We start from the raw sequence: 21,884 nt of genomic DNA, 5'->3' as shown, positions 1-21,884 counted from the left end.
AAATGTAAATGTCACCGCAGATCTCCATAAAGGGAGGAAAGGGTGCAAACTCTGACCCAGGAGTATCCTGTTAGGATTCCTACCCTGTAGTTCTAAGGAATGCTGTCTCGGGTGTGTCAGGAGCCTGGTGTCCTGCTCTCAGAGGGAACACAGAGGGGACTTCGTGTCGGCTGCTTCCTGGAGCAGTAGCAGGCACAGCTCACCTGGGCCGAGGTGGTTCCCATGCCAGGAGACAGTGGAGCAGGTGTGATAGGCCAGTGACCTGCGCAGAAGGCTCCCCCTGCCACAGTCCATCTTCCACACCAGCCTGGGGCTGGGCCGGGGGTTGGGGGGATCTGCATTGACCAAACTGTCTTCAGATGCGGAGGTTCTTGCCTCCTCCCCTGACAAGGACTCCTGGGATGATTTGTCTGAGTTTCTCTTTGGAGAAAAATTGCTCTTAAGCCTTTGGATAGGATGGTCCGTGCCTCAGCCCCTGTAGTATTCCGGCCGCTGGTGCTTGAGCCACACCAGAGGGGCCAGTGGGGTCTCCCTGCTGCCTCTGTCACCACAGGGCCCAAGTTCCAGGGGCCCTTTGCAGTGGGTTTGATGCTCTACTGGTAACGTCGTTTCTTCTGGCCAGTGGCCCTAAGGGGCGCATGGAGGGGCATGGATGGGTCACCAGGAGCAGCACCCATGCCCTGCTCACATGCTGGGCACTGTGACATTGTAGAGTACGAACACAAAAGAAATTCAGAGAGAGTGGAGCCCCCTGGAGGTGTGCAGTTCACAGCCCTGATCAGAAACCCTGCCATGTTGGCTTCAGTTATAAAGATCTTGTGGCCCAAACGCAGCCACATGTATGGATCCCTTATTAGGGAAAAGGGGGCGTTTTACGGTTGTCCTACCACAGGGTCCAGAAGAAGTAGGTTGCATGATGTCAGGCAGAGGAGAGGTGATGCGTTGGTCCACAGGACTGCCCTCCACGGTAGCTCTTGGCCAGCTGTGGGCTGTTCTGCTCCGTGTCTCTAGATGGAAGTAGCAACTCTCCCGGCTGCCCCGGGTGACCTCCTGCTCTCGCTGGGGGCGTGCCCACGCCCAGCATCCTTGCCCCTGAGCCTCCCAGGCACCATGGTACTTCTGCCCAGGGAAACTCACTGTGCTGGCCCGTTACGGCTCTGCTTGGAGTCATTCACGGGCAAGGTGATTTTTTTTTTTTTTTAAGATTTATTTATTTATTTATTTTAGAGAAAGAGTATGAGCAGGAGGGGCAGAGGGAGAGCGAGAGAATCTCAAGCCAACTCCGTGCTGAGCATAGAGTCTGATGTGGGGCTCGATCTCATGACACCGATATCAGGACCTGAGCCGAAAGCAAGAGTCAGATGCTTAACAGATTGAGCCCCCCAGGCGCCCCAAGGGGAGCTGATTTTAGTTCTCCTCACCCACCTGCATGCTTTGACCAAATCAAACATCCTTTACACCAGGTACTTACGACTGAAAAAGAGCCCTATTTATTTATATTTCTGGACTAAATAATAATAACAGCAGCAGTAGTAATAATAATACCCAGCAACACAGTGGCACCCGCCCCAACCCCCCACTCTCCCAGACCTGGTCCCAACGTAGGGTTCCTTATAGACTTAGCATCTTTCCCTTGAGTAGGTGTAACTCCTGTGGGCTGACCCCACACCCAACTCCTCTCCAGTCCTGGGGGTGCTGGGGTGGGGGGAAAGTAGGGCTGGGGGTCAGATGAGCAGGTTGGAATGACCTAAGGGGTGTTTTCCTGGGGAGCAATCTGCTTGGGGCCATTGCTCTCCCATTCAGAAGGAGACATTTGGTAAGAAGGGCTGTCCCGCTGACGACGGCACAGCTGCCTTTGTCCGTGAGGGCGTTGACATTTAAGCTGGACTCTGGGCATTAGCGAAGCCCTACCCGTGTCAGTCAGAGCGACAGAGACACCTCTTTTCTATGAGAAGGAAAATGCGACGAGATGAAACATGCGGATATTGTCTTGGCTGTGACGGCTGCCCCTGGTCTGCCTTTCTTTCGCTAAACCCAAGGTTAGCTAAGCCTAAAGGGAACATTAAGAAATTCCCCATAAACCTACGTATCCCATGCGCTGTCCCTCCAGAGTGACAGGTAATTTGCCGGACGTCTTCAGGATTAAAGACGTGCTGGAGGAGAAAGTTGGAAGGACGCCTTGAGCTCTCCCGAGGATTCTAGCAGCCCGTTCTAAGACAGTCCCTCTGCTTCAGTAAAACACCAGTACCACTGGGCACCCTGCAGCGGGCACCCTGCAGCAGGCACCTGCTGGGCACGGGACAGACTATCGCGGGTTTTACAGACTCACCAGGGAACCCCGTTATACACACTGGAAAACTCTATCTTAGGGAGGTTGCTTGCCTGTGGACACCCAGCTAGAAGGTGGTGGCACTGGAATTTGGTACAGATTCGCATAACTTTAAAGCCATGAGTGCCCACAGCACTGCCATGCCTCCTGCTCGCCCTGTGGGGAGTGTAAACTCCGCAGAGGAGGAGAGAGGAGTGTCTAGTGGAAGCTGAGCTCCCGTCACTGCTACCACGCAGGTGCGAGGCTCTCTACAGAGCAGCTGCCTGTTGGGTCGGAAGGGCCCTGGTGTGAATTTCTGGACCTGGGGAAGCCCTTTCAGCCCATGTCCTGATGGCCCCAACACCTCACGCTTAGAAGCCAAAGGCACCATCATTTTCCCCCGCCCCCACTCCACACACAGAGCCATCTGTAACCTAACTTGATCATAATTAAATTTTTAACACAAAATTGCAAGATTAATGGATTAATTACAATTTATTTGCAAAGCATTAAAAGCATGACTCAAGAGTGTTTTCCCTAAAGATTGTTTTGGGTTGCCCAAGGCAGGATAACTAAAGAGAGGAAAAGAGTGAAAAACACACAACCACCAACCTAATGAAAGATAACCAAATAAACCAGCAACTTCACTGAGCGAAGTCCACAGCCAGTGGGGTGCCCAGAAGCCCGGTGTGTGTCTTGGCACTGATGGGGCTCTCCAGGCGCCACGCTAATGAATCATCCTGCCTGCTTTCCCCTGTCTCTGTTTTCCGGAACAGCCTCCCTTTGACGGTGAAGACGAAGACGAGCTATTTCAGTCCATAATGGAGCATAACGTCTCTTATCCCAAATCCTTGTCCAAGGAGGCCGTTTCCATCTGCAAAGGAGTAAGTAGACCTGCATTCCTTTTATAATCGCGGACCGAGAAGATGAATGGGGGAAATCTCTTTCCCGTAGTTCTGCTTCTGAGAGAGGTGGCAGAGAGCCCACAAACCCATGCCTCTGCTTCCAGCCACCAAGGGCCACCACTTGGTAACCTTCAGGGAGCCATGAGGAACATGGCGGCCTGGAAAGGAGGCTCTGCTCCCCATTCTGCCTGGAGCTCTGGCCCCGGCAGCTAATCGTAGTTTCTCATCCACCTCATGAAAGTGTGCCAGGAGTTACCAGAAATAACCTCGGGTCCTCGGAAAATGTTCCGTCTCTTCCCTTGCCTGACCTGGTGTGCCTTGGGTATTCTTCATTCGATTCTCTTTTTTTGAGATCAAACATGCGTGCAGAAATGGGCCCGAGTCATGGGTGTATAGATCAGTGAATTTTCACAAAACAAACACACCCAGGTGACTGCACCCAGGTCAGGAAAGGGACGGTTTCCGACACCCTAGACGCCCCCTCCCTTCCTGTCCTGCAGTGACGCGCCGCCCCTCCGGATAACCAGCGTCGTCCCCGCTCGTCCCTGCGGGGATTAGCCTTGTCTGTTTCGAACTTGGCACAAATGCGCTCCTATAGCAGACGCTCCCCAGGCGAGGCGTCTTTCACCCCACATGGTGATTGCGGCATTTCTCCAGATCCTCGCGTGGACACCGTCTTCCATCTGCCCACGGAACATTTCATTGTGTGGTCACACCACTGTTTACTTATTTACGCTAGGACGGTGGGGAGGGGCGCAGGTTTGGGTTGTTTCCACTTTGGTTTGGGGCTGTTACATATAGAACTGCGCTGAAACTTCTAGGTTTTGTGTTTTGGGGAGCCTAGGAGCTCCTTTCTGCAGAGGAGAGACCCAGGAACAGAAATTACCGGGTCCTGACCTGGTTAATTTTTCACTGTAAAGCTTTACGCCACGAAATTACCATCAGACCCCGTGGAATATAGAATGTAATACACTCTAACTTTTTCTGGCACGTTTGATCAGGATCATGTGGGACGCAGTTATCCAGCATCTTCCGAGAGCAGGGCACTGTTGATGTATCTGAACAGGGAGAGCCAGGCCCTACCCCAGAGCTTATAACCCGTGTTCGCCTCTGTCTTCCACAGTAGACGCATGAGAATTAACACCTGCTGGTCATAGCATTTATTTTTCCCAGCGCATGAGTCTTTGATGAACACATTTGGGTCCAGGCAGCAAACAGGTATATGATGCCTGTTATCAGCACACACAGTTTTTAGTGATTGCCTCCCTTTTTGCATACATATTTTTTAGAGACCTACAGAATGGCAGCTCTCATGCAGGTAGTGTACGAAGACACCTGATTAAATTCTTATGTTTGGTTCTGGGGCCACGTCGCTTCCTGGTGTCCTTCATCATAAAAAATCGCTGTAGAAAAACTCATACTGTCAATAGCATGTTTGTGAGTTGGGGTCACTCTGTGCCAGCCACCGATTTCTCGGGCTGCTCCCCAGGCATCCACACCGTCAGGCTCGTAGCAGAGGGAAGGTGCTATCGTCCAGCCTTTTCTTTTTCTCCTAATTTTAGTGTGCGTGGCAGGGGAGGGAGGGTCTTTTTCTCTCTCTTTCAGCTTTATTGAGGTGTAATTGGCAAATAAAATCGCAGTGTGTTGAAAACGTGCCCCATGGTGGTTCGACAGGCATACACACTGTGGGAGATTTCCCGCCATCTAGAAGTCACACCCATCACCTCACACAATTACCTTCTTGTCTTTTGGGGAGAAAATACTTAAGTTCTACTCTCTCCGCGTATCTCAGTTATACAGTACGGTGTCGTCACCTCTGGTCCCCGTGTCACACATTGCGCCCTCTCTCTGCTGTTTTCTAGCTGATGACCAAACACCCAGGCAAGCGGCTGGGTTGCGGGCCAGAAGGGGAGAGGGACGTGCGCGAGCATGCCTTCTTCCGGAGGATCGACTGGGAGAAACTCGAGAACAGGGAGATCCAGCCGCCCTTCAAGCCCAAAGTGGTGAGTAGGGGATGTGGCTTGCTCCTGAGCCCCATGTCCCTGAATCCCAGAGGGTTCCACCCACCCCTTCTCTGGAGAGAGGAGGCTGGTGGCCCCTGGCCTCTGCGGGGTGAGAACACGGCCAGGTACCAGCCTCAACTTCAATCTGGGCTCTGAGTCAGCATAGACCAGAGCACAGGGCCTGTGCCCACCAGTCAGGGGGCTGCCGAGTGTCCCCCCCCCCGCAAGAACTGAGAGGGAGCTGGGGCACCTCAGCTTTGGCGATCGGGCTGCATGGACTCGCGCGCCCAGCAGGATGTCCTCTCTGCTCTGTGTCTGTGACGGGATGTTTCACCGCGTCCCGCTCTCCAGGGTTTGCTTTGCTCCTAAAGCATGACTCATCCCAGCCAGCTCTTCCGCAGGCCCCGGCTGCGCTTCCCATGCTGGCCACGGCCACTGCTGCCAGGAGCGCGAGTCACCCCCCCCCATGCTGGTCTTGCCGCCCTCTTTGACACTCCTCCCATGGGACCCCCGTTTGTCCCATTTATTCCACAAAAACTATGCGTCAGGCCCTGTTCTTTACAAATTGGCTCAATAACTCTCTCTCGACAACCCTGCTCCGTGGGTAAACTAAGGCACAGAGAGGCTGAGTAACTTGCCTGAAGACACACAGCTGGTAGCAGTGTTCTGGCTCCGGGATCCGTGTCCCTCCCCCACGACACCATCGCGCCATCTCAGGAACAGCCGTCTGCCCATCTAATGACTGTCAGTGGCAACCAGCCGTGGCCTTTCTTGACGTTTCTATCTCTGGCGGTAACCTCGGGGTCGTTAAGACATCGGGCTCTTAACTCACGCCACCTGCCCCTTCACGGTGCTTCCCAGGGACGCTGCTTTCCCTCACATCCCATCTCTGGGGACCACTGGACAGCGTCTTCCAGCTCGGCTGCCGTCTCTGGGGTGTCCCCGTGCTGCCCCTGCCCCCAAGGCTGCAGCGAGAGCAGCTCTGGCCCGCGGTCTGCTGGTGAAGCTCCCACACCTGTCTCCCCCGGCAGATGCCCATGAACAGGGAAAAGGGACCCTCCTGGGGTGGCGGAGTCACTGGCTGGTCGGCACAGGCTTTGTTCTTAGAGCAGCGACCTCCCGTCAAGTATGCTAGTGTGTCCTCTAAGAATAAAACTGCTGGTGGGGAGCCCACTTCTACTTTTCCAAGATATTCTTAGCACCAACTAAAGCAAAACTAAAATGGATCAGGTCAGTTGACTCCCTCCTGAATCATCGTGTCCAGCAGGACCCTCGTCTGTCTGCTCCCCCACCTTCTCCTAGCGGGTCCCAAACCCAGATCTCAGGGCATTTTCATGGGGTCCTTCCCCTCGGCGTACAAAGCCTGGCTTGGAGGGGGGCTGGGGTGTAAAGGCCGTGATAAAGAACGCTGCCGACGGTCTCAGGACCATTCTGTTAGGGATTTTCTTCTTCCCCCTCCGTATTTGTTTAGCCTCCTTAAAATATGAAAGGCACACAGTAGCCTCATACACACAGCTCAGTTTCTGTACAGGAACAGCGGAGAGAACTCGTTCACCCTGCTGTAGGTGTGAATTGAAATACAGCCACTTGTCAGTCGCTTTCCAGAAAGGGACGACAGGGAGCAAAGTCAACCGTAAGACCCAGCTCCTTCAATGTGTCCTCACCTCGGCCTCAGAAGACGTTGTCTGTTTTTGTGGTCACCTGCTTTCTATGGACACTGGGGCCTTAAATTCAGATATAGGGGGACAAGAGGGTGATTCGGGTCCGGAGCCCGGAATCTGACTGCACTGTTCCCCATGGGCCGTGGAAATCACTGGAAGCAGAGTCCCAACCGCGGTGGGCAGCTGAGCCACGAGCAGTAGAGTGTGTGTGTGTATGTGTGTGTGTGTATTCCTGGAATGCTGCTGTTTGTGTTTTTAGCTGAACACTAGCGAACATAAAAGGAAAGAAGATAGAGCCTCCTTCACAGCAGCCCTTGAACTCCAATACAGAAGCCAAAACCACATGCCAAAGGCCTGCTTGCTGAGAGCTCTGGTCAGAGCAGAAGGAGGGACAGCCTCTGCTCACAGGGAGCTTTCCCAGGCCAGAGCCTATGTCCGGCTGGAGAACTGTATGCTGGAAAGGAAGATGCTGGAAAATGTACTCACGGGCAGTGGAGGGGGCAGCAGGGGACACAAAGCGGAGCCGGGGACAGGAGCAAGCCGCGGCGGGAGTGAGCAGCAGACTTCCTGTCCCGGGGCTGAAGAGTATCAAGGACACAGAGGTCGACCAGAAAGTTGGGGCTCCCAGGAGAGCTCCCAGTGCCTCCACCACGCCACGTGCAGAGCAGCAGAATTTGGCCCCTAATCCCGGCCAAAGGGGCATCTCCGCCACCTCCAGGACATCATTCTGTTCCCGAGGTGCCATGCTGGAGTGGAGACAGCACACGCCAAGGACGGCCTGGGCGGCGGGAGAGGACATTTCTAACAGTGCAAAAGCAGAGGCCGCACACGGCACGCTGGGGTCCCAGCCTCCAAGAAGAGCTACGGGCACGTTCGAGGGGCTCCGTGATGTGTCCCTGCTTCCTCGGTGAAAAATGTAGCTCCCTAACCCAGGACTAATGAAAAAGCCAAGAGGGGACAGAAAAACTCTGGAGCCCAGTATTCTCCGATGGGCAGTTTTGTCCTTTCAGAGGGAGACGGAGCAAGACATCCTCGCCGTCCCCTGCTGCCGGGTGACTGACACTTGGACCGCGTGTGTGCCAAACCCCTCCCGGGGAGCATCTCCCCTCCGAACCAAATCGAGAGCCCCAGCGGGCAAAGCTGGTCTGCGTTCGTGAAGTTTGCTCGATGCTTTTGCTTGTTCAGCATGAACCCATTCCCCTGAGATTTAGGGGGCTAAGGGGCCATTCCCTCCTGGCTCCCACAAAATCAAGCCTTTGTGATGCATAAATCTGTCAGGATGCTCCGCACAGAACTTCCCACCTCACGGGGACGGGGCGGTGACGCCCTGCCGAGCAGCGGTGTTCTGGATTCGGTTGGAATTGACTCGTGTTCCAAGTGGAGAGAGGAACGTGGCTGGCGTCAGGTGTGTGGGACTGTGGCCGTCACCTCGGACGGTGGCGAGTCTGGGCGCTCAGAGCTGCATATGCCAGGCACACAAGCGGCAGAGCCAGGGAACAGCCTGCCCCCAGGAGGCCGATGAGGGGGAGGGGAGTCCGGTCTGGCAGAGCCACGTCCCCAAAAGCCTGCTGTGTGCAACTGTGAAGGTGAAGACAGTTTTCCAGAAGATGCATCCATCTTCTAGATGTACTATGTACTGGTTGATTATGTCAAACAAAAGCCAAAAGAAAAACAGCTGTGTTATACTCTCCTAGAGGTGAGCTCACTCTCTCTCTCTCATAACTCTCCTTTTTTTTTTTTTAAAGATTTTATTTATTTATTTGACAAACAGAGATCACGAGTAGGCAGAGAGGCAGGCAGAGAGAGGAGAGGAAGCAGGCTCCCCGCTGAGCAGAGAGCCTGATGTGGGGCTCGATCCCAGGACCCTGGGATCATGACCTGAGCTGAAGGCAGAGGCTTAACCCACTGAGCCACCCAGGCGCCCCATAACTCTTCTTCTTTACGGAAAAAAAAGCACACAGCGAACTGGTTTCCTTTTTCTCTGAAAGAAAACACAACAGCGGAAGAGCCTCCGATCCACAGACCAAGGCCCGTCCGCTCAGCATTTGGCTTATGTTCTAAACAAGCCTGAGTCCCCATAGAGGCTTATTAATGTTCAGAAGAGTCCATGTAAGAAAGTTTTTGTTTTTTTTTTAATGTTTAAGTTCAAAGAAGATGTCGCTCCTGAAAAGGTAAATGTTCAGTTGCTGAGGGAGAAAAGCAAGGGGCCAGGCTGCCTCCCATGGCATCCGGTGCGAGAGGAGGTTTCCAGGGGAAAAGATGGCACAGCCAAGCCCACTTGGCCCCACATCCTGAGAACCCGTGCAGGGAAGGAGAGCGCCTTCTTTCTGCTTTGCTTGAATAATCAAAGGCTGAGCGTGCCCTTCGAGGCACACATGAGCCCAAGACTCTGATCCAGTGTCGCTTTGAATTTTGTAGGCTTTTCCCCTGATTTATTATTCATGTGAATAAAATGCCCAAGAGCAGCCTTCAAGCTCCCGTTCATCCTGCCCATGATAAATAACAGTTTCTACATATATCAGAATCGGAATGTTAATTGATTTTTTTTTTCCTTTTTTGAATTCTATCCATTGGCATCTAGGAGCAGAATAGCTAGTTCACAGGTGAGCCAAAAACCTTCCTGATACTTAAGTGGTTATTAGAGAGAGAAAGATTGATCTATAAAGTTAACACCGCAAAATAGATTCCTGAGTTGGTAGATGAGCAGAGCCCTTTGGAAATAGGCTTGTCTGTCATGGAGAGCCTTTCTGGGGAGATTGCTGTCCTTATTTTATCAAAAAAAAAAAAAAAAAAGAGAGAGGGGAAAAATAAAACTTTCATCAGGATGCTGTCATCCTTGTGGCCAGAGCCAGAGAGAATAGGAACAGTGGGTACAAATGTGGGTGCCGTGGCAGTGAGATTGTACAGTCAAGTTCATTTTCCCAGTCACCCCGAAATCCTTTACGGTGTATCTCGGGGTGCCTGTCGGTTTGGTTCCAGATGGCCACGATGTGATGAAGTACATGACACAGTAAAGTGAGGCAATGAATTTGGGGGTTTCCTGGTGCATCTAAAAGTTACGTTTACACAAACTTCGGTCTAGGAAGTGTGCACTAACATTGTATCTTAAGAAGAAAAAACCACGCATGTATCTTTGTTTAAAAATACTTTGTTGCTAAAAAGTGCTAACCATCATGGGAGCTCTTAAAGAGGTATGTCACTGATCACAGAGCACTGTAACAAATATAATAATGAAGATGTTTGAAATATTGTGAGAATTACCAAAATGTGGCCTAAAGACAAGAAGTGAGCAAATGCAATTGGAAACAATCGTGCCAGTAAACTTTTTGGATCCCAGACTGCCACAGACTTCCGATTTACCAAAAACACAGGGTCTGTGGAGTGCAGTGAAACAAGGCATTTCACGGTGCCATTAGCTTGTCTGGAAAGTTTGATGCTGGTTTAATTCCCAAAGTCAGTGCAGCATGCCTTTTTAATTTTTGAAAATAATTAATTTTGAAGTAGCATCTCATTTCAGTGTTGCAGAAGAGTTGTAAAAATAGCGCAAAGAATTGGTACATTGGCTTCACCCAGATTCCCTAAATGTTAACATTTTAGCACATTTGCTTTATCATTCTTTCTCTACGTTGCTGAGTGTGCGTGTGTGCAGACACACACACGGGCGGGTTTGTTTTGGTTTTTTCTTTTTTGGACCATTTGAGAGTAAGTTGCAAATGTGATGTCTCCTTATACCTACGTGTCCCATGTGTCTTGCCTCAAACCAAGGCCACCGCTCTTCTGAAGGATCCCTCGGGAAAGGTCATTCTGCAGAGTGGTGACCATCCCAGTAGAAGGAGGAGGGACCCGGAGCGCTGGTCTGAGCGCGCTGTGCCATGGGCAGCCTTGGGCTGCGTGCATTCGTCCTCCTGGATAGTAGATAGGTTCATTCTCCTGCCGTTCAGTGGCACCAGGAACTGTGATGCCCTGGAAAAGTGAGAGATTCTCAAGACTCTGGGAGCTCCACCAATACGTGAACCCTAACCAGCCTCTGGAGACCAGAGCCTGCTGCCTCATGGTGCCCTCGGTGTGAATTGTGCCTTTAGACCAGCCTAAGCCAGCTTCCGTTGGGCTGATGAGAGACAAGGAGTCTGCTATTCTTTGATAACTACCCTCCCCAGCGCTCTTTTTTTTTTAAGATTTTGTTAATTAATTTACAAGAGAGAGCACATGTGCACGAGCAAGTGGTGGGGGGACAGAGGGCGAGGGAGAAGCAGGCTCCCCACTGAGCAGGGAGCCTGACACAGGACTTGATCCCAGGACCTTGGGATCATGACCGGAGCTAAAGGCAGAGTCTTAGTTGACTGAGCCACCCAGGCACCCCCAAGTGCTCTTCTGCTTGAAAGAGAAATGGGAAGACATGAGATGTTTAAAATAACAATCCAGATAAGTAAGTAGCTCTGTCACCAGACTCGGGGAGCTTTGATGGCGAGGGATGGGGTTCATCGCACAGCCCATGTGCCTCATGGTGTGTGAACGGACAGCCTCCCATTGTCTGAAGTGACAGTCTCCGACACGATGGTCATCCCCACAGCCTGTTTTGGGAAAGGAGCCTTGAATCCTCCCAAGCTGGCCGTTGGCATAAAGCCAGGCCAAGTGGAGTGCACATTCCTGTTCCACAGAATACGGCCGGGATGAGCCAGGACTATCTGCTCACAGATACGTGGCTCTGACACCTACAAGAATCCGCTCAGCTAATGTGTGGCTTAAAGCCTGAGTCTGTGAACAAACCCATCGAAAGAACCGGCTCACCCTGGTCCAGCACTGGCCATTCCGGAGGTGCACTCTAGTGCTCGCCTGGGTAGTATGTGTGCTGAAATTGGAACGCTCCAGAGAAGATTTAGCCTGGCCCCTGCACAAGGATGACTCACGGATTCCTGACCTGTGCTCCGAGGCAACAGATCACTAAGCACTGTTTAATTTTGTCTGAGAAACGAAAACCTCCGGTCTATCACTACAGGTGGTGTTGGCAGGAGGTGAAGGAGGTCCTAATCCCTTTTTAAGAAATCGTTATTAAAACATTAGCTCACTGTGGCGAGATAGGTAAGCAAGGAAAGATGGATACAAAATGACAAGACGCGATCTCCCCCACCCCAAATGCAGGTCCCACTAATTACTATCTCTTCCGTAAGCTTCTGGAAAGCTGTGAGCATGTGTGATCATACCCACAACAAGGTTGTACCACGCGTTCCGTTGTTCACCTTGGACCTTTCACCCAGTGATATATCTGGGAGATGTTCACACGTGAGTGCATGTGGGTCTGTGGCGTCCTTTACACGGGCCATTCTGATTCTCAAGTTCCCACCACAGGCACTGACTCTTTGTTCCAAATACTCTCCTCTGTCCGTTCTTATTCTCCAGACTTTCTGTACCAAAATGCACTGGCTGCAGTGGGCATCCAGGCCTTCGGTGAGCACGTTTCCAGATCCTTGAGTGACTAAATGAGCAAACTAACCCCACTTTTTAACCCCAGGTGTGTGCTCCTGCTAGTGTTGGGTCATGCACGGAAGACCGTTCCCTGAGCATGCTGGTCATAGAAAGGGCTGCTGCCTGGGGCCTCAGGCCCCTCACTGGATGGCCCCTGGTGTGGACATGACCTCCCAGGAGGCTCAAAGCAGAATATTCCCATTCATGTCTGCTGTCGGTTATGTAACTAAATGAAGTTTGCACACAACCGCGAGTCAGAAAGCCATGCACAGATGTCAGCAGGGTTCCTACTAATGCTGCACTAGGACCTCCGCACAGTGGGACTGAAACACAGGATCCCCTAAGATGAAGCAGGCCCTGCTACATCTGGCAACAGCCAGAGACACTCCCCACCTCAATAAGTTTCCTTTTCTCTTCCTCTTGCAACATGCCTTTCCTCTCGCTTGGTTCCACGCTCTGCCTGCTCCTCTGGGTTTGGTTCGGTTTTGCTTTGCAATGGCAGTGTTTTCGAGCTACTCATACTCACCCTAATTCCCATACCAGTGACCGTGGGGTTATAATCTACATGACTGAGACACCAAGGTAAAGGACAGGAATGAGACCAACACATGTATTGTGCGTTCTCGGTGGCCTCTCCCAGGTAAGAATCATGAGAAGCCGACTTGTGCGTGGTAGGCGATCTCTCCCCACGGCCCTCGGGGTGCGCCAGGTGTTGAGTGGACCACGCACCATCCAGGACCGTGGATGGGGAGTGCTGTGATCCCAAAGTTCACCTGGAGTCAGCATTTTCCCATGTTTTGTCCCATCTTTACTGTGCCTGATTTCTCCTGGGTTCATTTTACTAACTGATGAGTTCACCAAATAGGTAGGTATGTCAGAACAACAAAGGACATATATGTCCCGAATTCAGAGCTAAGTAAGGCGGGTAGATTATTAATGGTGTTCCTTCATCCCTCACATATGAACCCTATCCCCTTTACATGCTGGGTATGTGCTGTGCCTTAAGTTGTAGCATGTCTGATGGTGAGAAGGGATTGCACACACTCTCAGTCCTTTGATCTCCACAATTGCCTTGGAAGGTGGACGTTCACATCCCCCTTTTATCTTTACAAAGAAGTGGGGTGAGTTTCCCAAAGCTGTACCCTGGGCTTTGGACCTCTGGTGGGTCCTTCTCTCTGGCTCACACACTGGCGCAGCCATGTTTGGGGTGCCTCCGGCTGCCCTCCTCTCCTCCATCTTTGTCCCACACCAGTTGTGTGGTGCTTTGCATCCCAGATGGCAGAAGCCTCCACTGGGGACAGGTGTGGGTGGCCTTTGGAGGTGAAGGAAATAAACATTCTCCCAGGGGATTTTGCTCCCAAGTAGCAAATCCTGTGTACAGCGGCAGGCGGCCTCGAGCTCTGAGGCCATGGCTAACCCCACCCTGCCTGTTGTCACACACTGCGGAGAGGCTGCCCTTCCGGTGGCCATGGTAATAATCTTCTTGCACCATCTCTGAGGAAGGTTGAGAGGATGTCTGTAGTCTGGCCAGCCTCATTCTTCACCCCTACTATCACCCACTCAACCTTTCTCAAGTATCACCCAATGTCCCCTGAACCCTTCATTCTCTGGGCGTCTTCTTCATCCCTCCCACATTCAAGATGGCGCCTGAGTCTTGCTGCGCAGAAGACGATGGTTAAGAGTAGGGTTGGCCCATAGACGGCAGGAGGAATCTTCTGTGTTTAAAATATAACAGCTTGTTGAAGGCTTTATTTTTTCCCTGAAGATGCAAAAGGACTGGTTTTCATTATCCTTTCTAGTCATTGGTGGTGGAGATGGGAGGGTAGTCACAGTTTCCTTCATAAACATCTTGAAAAATGATCAGGTCAAGATCCTCTCTTGTTTGGCCTAAAGAAGATTGTCTATCTCTGGGCTAATTCACTGAGTTATGGAGGGCTTATTTTTTAACGCATTAAGAGACCCTCTGTGGTGGAAAAATAAGTGCTATTTCTCATAGTACCAAACCTGTGATTAAAATCTCTGCTCTTTGAGATGTGGAAAGCAGCATCCATCTGACGGGAGCTCCCTTGGAACAAGAGGTCCTTCTGAGTTTTGGGTCTCATCTGAACCTGGGATGCAACCTGCAGCGTTTCCAGGGCTTTCCTGCCCGTGGCTCGCTGAGATCCACTCGCTCAAGCTGAATTTTTTTTCTTGGCCTTCAGCCTGTCCCTGCAGCTCAGTGAATGGGCTTTAACCAAGGCTTTCCTTTGCTGGAGTGTGATTTCTCTCTCTTTAGGACCAGGGAACATTCCAGAGCAAGTTAGAGTGGAAAGGAAAAGGTGTCTGGGTGTTCTGAGACCATCGGTCCTCCTCCCGTGCAGTGTGATCACCGAGCTGGGATTGGACTGGCCTGGTCTCCGCAAGCCCCCTTAGCTGTGGCCCGGCAGCCCACACAGCACGAGGCCTGAAGCAGCGAGGGTTTCTGCCCTGTGTGTTACCACACTTCACCTCACGAGCTGGGGCAGCCCTTAGGAGTAATCATCCCCAGGACAGCAGTTCTAGAATCTCACGTCCTTGAGCATCCGTCCCCATCCCCGGGCCTCTCGGGGCTGATGTATATGTGGTTGTCTTTTTAGACCTTGGGGACTCTTCTTCTAGTCTTTTGTTGCATTATTTGGCAGTTGAGCCATGGCTTTTGGAACCTCCCATTAGAAGATGACCTGTGAATGCCCTAACGATGGTACCCAAAGGAAGGGTCAGACCTGTGCCGTCTTTTCCCAGAACAGTTCAGCAAATCCCAGCTTGGATGGCCAGAGACACGTTTTACCTTGGCTACCTTCCTCTTCCTCTTTGAGACTTCACCTATCACTTTTCCTAGAAGTTCCTTCTTTGCATCTTTGCATGGTTAATGACTAGCAAAAGAAATGCGAATGATCTCTTTTTAAGGGAGCACGTGTCCCGGCCGCTGGGAGCACCTACAGTGCTGGGTGTCGATTAACCAAGTTCCCAAAAGGCATCCTCCTCTAGCACAGCACCGTCTCTCGTGCAGGGGGCAGGGCCTGCGGGATGAGCAAGCCCAACAGCACGGCCTCCATGGGGAGGCCACCAGTGCCCCATACAGTCCCCTGGTGTGGAATCTCCCCGGTTCGGAATGGGTGGTCACTCGTGAATACGAAAACACCCTCCGAAAGGAAAACCGTCCGTTGTGAAAGACCTCATTTGAACTCATAACGTGCCTCAGGAGCGGGGTGGACAAAGCCTAAGGAAGCTAGATTCTCAAGGAAACCTTCTAGAAGATGGGGAAGATGTAGAAGAAGAAGTGGGAATTCGGTCTGTGAGACTAAACCGGCCTTACAAAAATAACAGCAACCCTTGCGCTCTCACCGCATGCTGGGGTCCTCGCGAAACACTGTGCCCTTAACCTCCATGGCAGCCCAGGGAGGGGGCGTGGCTCTTCTGGCCGCTCTACACTCGCGGGAGTGGGATGCCCCCCTCTCCCTGCTCCCCCCTTCACAGTGTAACTAGAGCTGTCCTCTGTTGAGGATGCAGGGATGCCTGGTTAGTGTAAAACTGTGCTAACTCAGAAATGATTCCTGTTGCCCGTGGTACCAGCAGGTAGGAGGGTGGTCATTTGCAACATGGGCAATGCCGTGATTGGTATTGCCCGTGTCTCAGAGTCATCTTGGGGTCCCGGGGATGTCACCGTGCCACAACCCTCCTGAGCGGCTGAGAAAGTGAAGACACCCCTTCCCCCGATTTGGGGTCTGATTTGCAGGCAGTACCTGCAGCCCTGTCTGGGTTGAGTGCCCCAGTGGACCCTGGAGGAAAGGAATCGCCAAGGCAGAGAGGAGACTCTGCTCTCCCTGCTCAGGGCACCCAAGCAAAACCCCTCCGGCCCGAGACCACCTGTGAAGGAACTCCGTATCAACCTGCAGTTGACCCGATAGATCTAGATACGCTGAAGCCCAGCTGGGCCCCAGGGCGAATGTCCCAACCTTGCCACCACCCCTGCCTCAGTCCTGGTTGAAGACTGGGGCCTGCGGTTTTTAGAACTTTCCAGTTGCATGAATAACACAGCTCTTACTTTAGTACAATTGTGGTTGCAAAGAACCACGTGTGGGACAGAAATCTCAGCCTCTTGGCTCAGAGGTCGCTGTCTGCATTCCCGCCCGAAATCCTGGCCTTTCAGCGTGGACTGTGACTCGTGGCCCCTTGCGGGTGGCATCACGCTCACAGCCCGCTCTGCTCTCTGAAGTGGAAGTGAAATAAAACGGGCCGTGTCCTTGCTGCTACCTTTACTATCAGCAGTGCCTTTCCCTGGAGGGGTTCGGTTCCGAGGGTAATCGAAGGTTTACAGCCCAGTGACTCTGCGTTGATTGTTTGCTGTGGCTGGCTTTGGAACCCAGTAGGTGTGCAGGTTCTCCAGAATTCTTCCTGCCTCGTCCAGTCCCAGTGCCCCCCGGGCCACGCTCGTCCCTCTCAGAGAGCCACCCCCTGTGCTTTGCAATAATGACTGACCTGTCCTACTTTTTCTCTCTTCTCCACAGTGTGGCAAAGGCGCAGAAAACTTCGACAAGTTCTTCACGCGAGGCCAGCCTGTCTTGACCCCGCCCGATCAGCTGGTCATTGCGAACATAGACCAGTCTGATTTCGAAGGGTTCTCGTATGTCAACCCTCAGTTTGTGCACCCCATCTTACAGAGCGCAGTATGAAACCCGCCGCCGAGAACCAACGCCTCCCCGGCCCCCAGGCCCCCCCACGGTGGGAAATGAATCCTTAACCCTAAAATTTTAAGGCCATGGCCTTTTCTCTTGTTCCAGATTGAGGGGAGGGGGGCCTGAAAATTTTAGGGTTATTAGTCCAAATGTGAGTAACTGTTCAGGGTCTCTCTCTTACAACCAAGAACATTATCTTAGTGGAAGATGGTATAATGTATAGTGTCCAGTTTACTTACGTCAAAGTCCTGTCTGGCTGTAGGTTAACCCTTCCTAGAAAGCAAACAAGCTCTCCCCCCACCTTTTTTTGGTACGATTTGATATATTTTTCCTTGCCCCTCTGTCGATTTCCACCCTTGGGGTCCCCCCAACCAGAGATGTTAAAATGAACCTGTCCCGGGGCCAGTGACTCTCCACCTGAGACGTCTTTGGAACGAAAGAACGGGGGAGCCCAGAATGTGAGCCAGGTGGGATTGGGGGTGGGGGTGGGGGAGGCTTTGAAATACCCGCTGCTTCTTTTCTCTGCCTCAGTGGAAACAGTCCCTAGAATTCGAGAGGCCGAGATGAATCATGCCCCCGCCCATGAGTCATTCGCAAGCTCAGTGTTACCAGGGGTGGACAGTCTTCACCCAGTCACGGTCCAGTGATTACTGGTCTTCAGAAGGAAAGAGAATGAACCTCAGATGAGCGTCGGGTGAACCTTTCAGCTCCCCTGTTTGGTTGATAAATTATCTTGATACTTGCATTTCTTTTTAAGAGGCCAAATCTTCTAAAGACTTTGCTAAAAGAGCATGTGAAATCATTTCAGATCAAGGACAAACCAGTGTGTCTGTGTGTGTGTGTGTGTGTTCATTTTAATCTCTGGGAGATTACTCTGCGATCCAGGGTGCCATCAGCAATCATACCACTATCGCGAGAGTTGTTAGCCAACCCCCACCCCTCAACCAGTATTTTGCTACCTACGTCCTCAGAAGCTGATACGGACGCCCCACCCCACCCCTTTTGTACTTATTTATTTACTAGGCTGCGGTGTCGTCCACGCGAGTACGGTGTACAGTAACTTAACAGAGTGTTGACTAGAGCATAAGTCTCCATGGATCAATCTTCCTCCCATCCCCAGCCCTTGACCTCCGCTAAGGGATGAAAACCAATACAGTTTGGTCCCCTACGTCCGGTTCATGTTGAATGACACACCTGAAGCTGTAGAGTCAGGAAAACCTGGGTGCATATCAGCTCGAAGATGTCTTAATGCTAGAAGGATTTTAATATGTTTTGCAGATGCATCATGCAATGAATTTTGCATGTTTCTAAGAAACCTTAATAACAAGTGAATCTATATTATTGATATAATCGTACCAAGTATAAAGAGAGTATTATAATAATTTTATAAGACACAATTGTGCTATATTTGTGAAGGCTCTTGTTTCTAATCTGCTTTTATGATTAAGTTTTCGCTTAATTCCTAGCTGCGCGTGCTTCCCCTCCGCCCGCCCCCACTCCTCACGTACCCCGCACACTGGCCCTATATCGGATATATTAATTTTTTATCGTAGATCTAATTTTGAAATGAATGGCTATTTTACATGATCAATTAGGCTTATATACATACATATATATATATATATAAATATATATATAAATATTTGATTCTACCTGCAAACAAAAGTTTTTGTTTTCGGGGATTATTTCCGAGATGACATTCTCTCCTCGCTCCCCAGCGCCATTTTCCACTCCTATGCCACTCTTCCTCTTGGGGACATCAGGAAGCGTTTGACTCCAGTCTACCTAGTACGTCTGTGCAGGCGTGATGTCGTTGTCACAGTCCCCGGCCGGACTCCGTTTGGTTTTTCCGTTCCAGCCCCTGTTACTGTTAGTGACTCGGGGTTGGAGGGACGACAGGAAGACGGCCCTGCTGCTGCGTGCGTGTGCGGACACACCGGAAGCGCGCTGTCCATCCTGCTGCCCCCGGAACGATCTGCCCTTTGCTCCCGCGCACACACGCTTCACGAGACGACTGTCCAGTCCCAACAGTCCCCCTGGGCCCAGCCACCCCCAGCACTATCCGCAGATTCTTCAGAAGCTGCAGATTTTTCTTCTACCTGTTGCTAGAACCAGGCTTCCCAGTCTTGTGATGAGCACCTCTGCGGTGAGACACCGTGCTAATGCAAGGCCCTCGGAGAAGCCGGCCTCCTGCGACAGCAAGAGCATCCAACACGGAAGCAGTGACCAGGTCTTACGGCGCTGCTCTCTTTCCCGTTGACCCCCAAACGCGTCTCCCAGCTCGCACCTCCTCATTTCTACTCTCTGGCCGTTTGCCTAAAATTCATGTGACACACGACCACGGGACGGTCTTTGAGATTGACGGGCCTGGTCTGTCCTGGGAACCCTTGATTGGAGGAAGAGGTGTGGTAGACAGTGTGTCAGCCCCGGAAGGAGCCACTTCCTCTGCCCTCTTTTATGGGCTGTAGACGTCAGAACCCAAAAAGGGCCCCAGCGTACCCAGAGCTGCAGTCCTGCTGGCCAGTGCACATCTGGGGGACACTGCCTCGCCAGGCACACCTCCATCGGTTGGGTAGAAAAGGGGCCAGTGTATAGAATGAGCCTTAGAAGCAAAACAGCCGGTCACCCTGCCCCAGGATGGAGCAGCAGCGGGACGGGCTCCCAGCCAAGCCCCAGGCAGCGAGGAAGGTTTCAGAAAGGAACACATGAGGGGTTCGGGGGCGCTGGCTCCCGAGCCCCAGGCCACCTGCTTGTTTCTGAGCCCACAACAGTCTCAGGCTTTCCCTCACCCAGCCAAAATGTTTCCAAATTATTCATAATTCTCCAGGAAATGTATTCAGCATCTCAGCTGGCTTCTGTTCTTTCAGAATGTGTGGCAGAGTTTTAAAAGAAAACCTGGCTGCCCCCCGCCCCCGGCACCCCGCGTGGGAACAGGAGGCTTGAGGCCAAACTTCGGGGTGACCGAAACCTCAGGGCCTACCGATGGGTCACCGTGATGTGCCCTGACTGCTGCATGGCTTGGTACCGAATCCAGATAAAGGCTAATGTGTTAAGGGTCTGAGCAGCCCCAGACCGTGATTTCTGAAAGAAGGAACCGTGTGGGTGACCGCGACCAGCCTTAGACCAGCTTATAAAAGCAGCGATCTCTGTGGTTCTATGGTGTCGTCCCATGTGGCGGCCTCGTGTGGAAACGCAGGGAAGCTGGCAGCTGGCGTGAGGAGAGCCCTTGAGCTCTTGGAGTTCAGGTCCCGAGCGTTGCCTGTATCGTGGGGCCTGTGGAGGTCCAGGACCCTGGGCAGAACCTAGCACAGTCGGCTTCCCCGCCAGACCTCTCGGCCCGTGACTCTGAGGGGCCATTCGTGTCGCCTTGCCTTCTTTTCCCTTGGACGGTGTCTGACTCAGAGCAGACGTGGGCTCTGAGGCTGCAGGCCAGTGGGCCAGCAACCCCTGTCTCTTGGCACCTTGTCTAAAGACGCTGGATGCTTGGTTTCGATGGAAGTTTCTGGAGTGTGCGGCCGGGTGTAGCCCTCGGAGGTGAATGGGAGGCTCCCTAAAGACAGTTCATTCATTCAAAAGGCGATGATGGCTGCTCTCCAGCCCCTCTGTTTCTCTTTGATCCCCGTGAGCTGGTGCCAGCGAAGGCAGAATCCCCATCCGTCTGGTCTTAGGAGATGTGTCAGGCTCTCTTATCAGGAATTCTGGCAGAAAATTGGAGCATTAGACGCTTCAGAAACTTGACTTGATGGGGCCAGTTGCCAGGTGATGAAAGACTACAGTTGACACAACCAGCCAAGGACGGTGGGGCGCCTGTCTGAGCTGCTGTCCTCAGCAGAGCGAGGTGTGGACCCGGAGAGCCACCGCTGACGTGCAGAGAGGGGGGAGGTCAGTGGAGGCTGAGGTCCGTATGGCATTTAGAGAAGAGAAGAGCAGGGACTGAGTGTATCTGAACGATGCTTGTGAGAGGTGGGCGGCAGGAGGCTGTGCAAGGAGAGGCCATCTCGGGAAGAAAGCTGCTGCCATTTCCAGTGGCTTTGTGTTGTGGGTTGATGGTGCATTCGATCGCTACCTCCTGCTGGTCCCCGAGCACAGGTTCGTCGTTGCCAGGGACACAGTCTGATCCTCAGAAAGCATCCCCTGAATGCCGGTCGCGTCCACAGCAGCCACAGGAAGCTGCTGGCCCTGCCTGCCTCGAGGTGGCTCTGGGCAGGGCCAGACCATTCGGCTCGCCCTGGGAGACAGGAGGTCCCCACCCGGCTTCCGCCGCTGCATCCTGCCTAGAAGGACAGGGGATGGAGGGAAAAGGGGCAAAACGAAGGAACACTCCTGTCCCCACCTGATTGCCCTTAGCGGGAGACATCTCACTTTTTGCTGGGACTCATGTTCTCAGGATTGAAGAGGGAGGGAAAGTGAGAGTCTGGTATTTTTAAATGCCTCTGAAAGGCAACACCAACTGACAGTCACTTTCTCACTTTACGAAGTCACCTGTTTCTTGTGTGTGCATATCACACCATTTCCTGTCTCTTTAAGCCCATCGGGGCGGGAGTGCCTGATCCCCCCACACCCCCGTGACTAGCACACTAGTCATCAGCAGGAAGGAGGTGGCCGGGGACCAAAGGATGATGGTGATGGTCAGTCGTTAAGAGTTACAGGAGCAACGGGGCCAGGACGGTTAGTACCAGTGATGGGAAAGGGCACTCTGGTTCTTAGTGACCACACGCTAATGTGACAGGTGCGAAACTATTTTTGGAAACCTTTTCCTTGAGTTGTTTGGATTACATCTCATGGAATACACCAGACTGTAAACATGTCTGTCATTTCTCATTGAGGCCGATGAGACAACATCTAGGGAA

At 52.2% G+C, this 21,884-nt stretch overlaps 1 protein-coding gene and 1 non-coding gene across 3 annotated transcripts in view; both read left to right on the top strand.

Moving 5' to 3' along the window:
• PRKCA (protein kinase C alpha) overlaps positions 1-17,776 on the top strand; it is a 385,445-nt gene extending 367,669 nt beyond the window's left edge. The window contains exons 15-18 of one of the 2 annotated variants that reach the window (XM_032320329.1): positions 3,085-3,192; positions 5,076-5,216; positions 12,275-12,322; positions 16,867-17,776. In XM_032320329.1, the coding sequence (XP_032176220.1) occupies positions 3,085-3,192; positions 5,076-5,216; positions 12,275-12,322; positions 16,867-17,031 (462 nt within the window). In that variant the 3' untranslated portion in view covers positions 17,032-17,776. The remainder of the gene's footprint in view (positions 1-3,084; positions 3,193-5,075; positions 5,217-12,274; positions 12,323-16,866) is intronic. The other variant, XM_032320330.1, reaches the window with a different exon arrangement.
• On the top strand, positions 11,703-11,810 carry LOC116578587. The gene has a single exon (XR_004280956.1). It is a non-coding gene; the product is annotated as a U6 spliceosomal RNA (small nuclear RNA).
• Positions 17,777-21,884: the final 4,108 nt, after the last annotated feature.

The sequence above is a fragment of the Mustela erminea genome, chromosome 18 (assembly GCF_009829155.1).
Source record: "Mustela erminea isolate mMusErm1 chromosome 18, mMusErm1.Pri, whole genome shotgun sequence".
Lineage (NCBI taxonomy): Eukaryota > Metazoa > Chordata > Mammalia > Carnivora > Mustelidae > Mustela > Mustela erminea.
The sequence above is the reverse complement of the archived record's forward strand: the minus strand, read 5'-3'. Positions and strand labels throughout refer to the sequence as shown.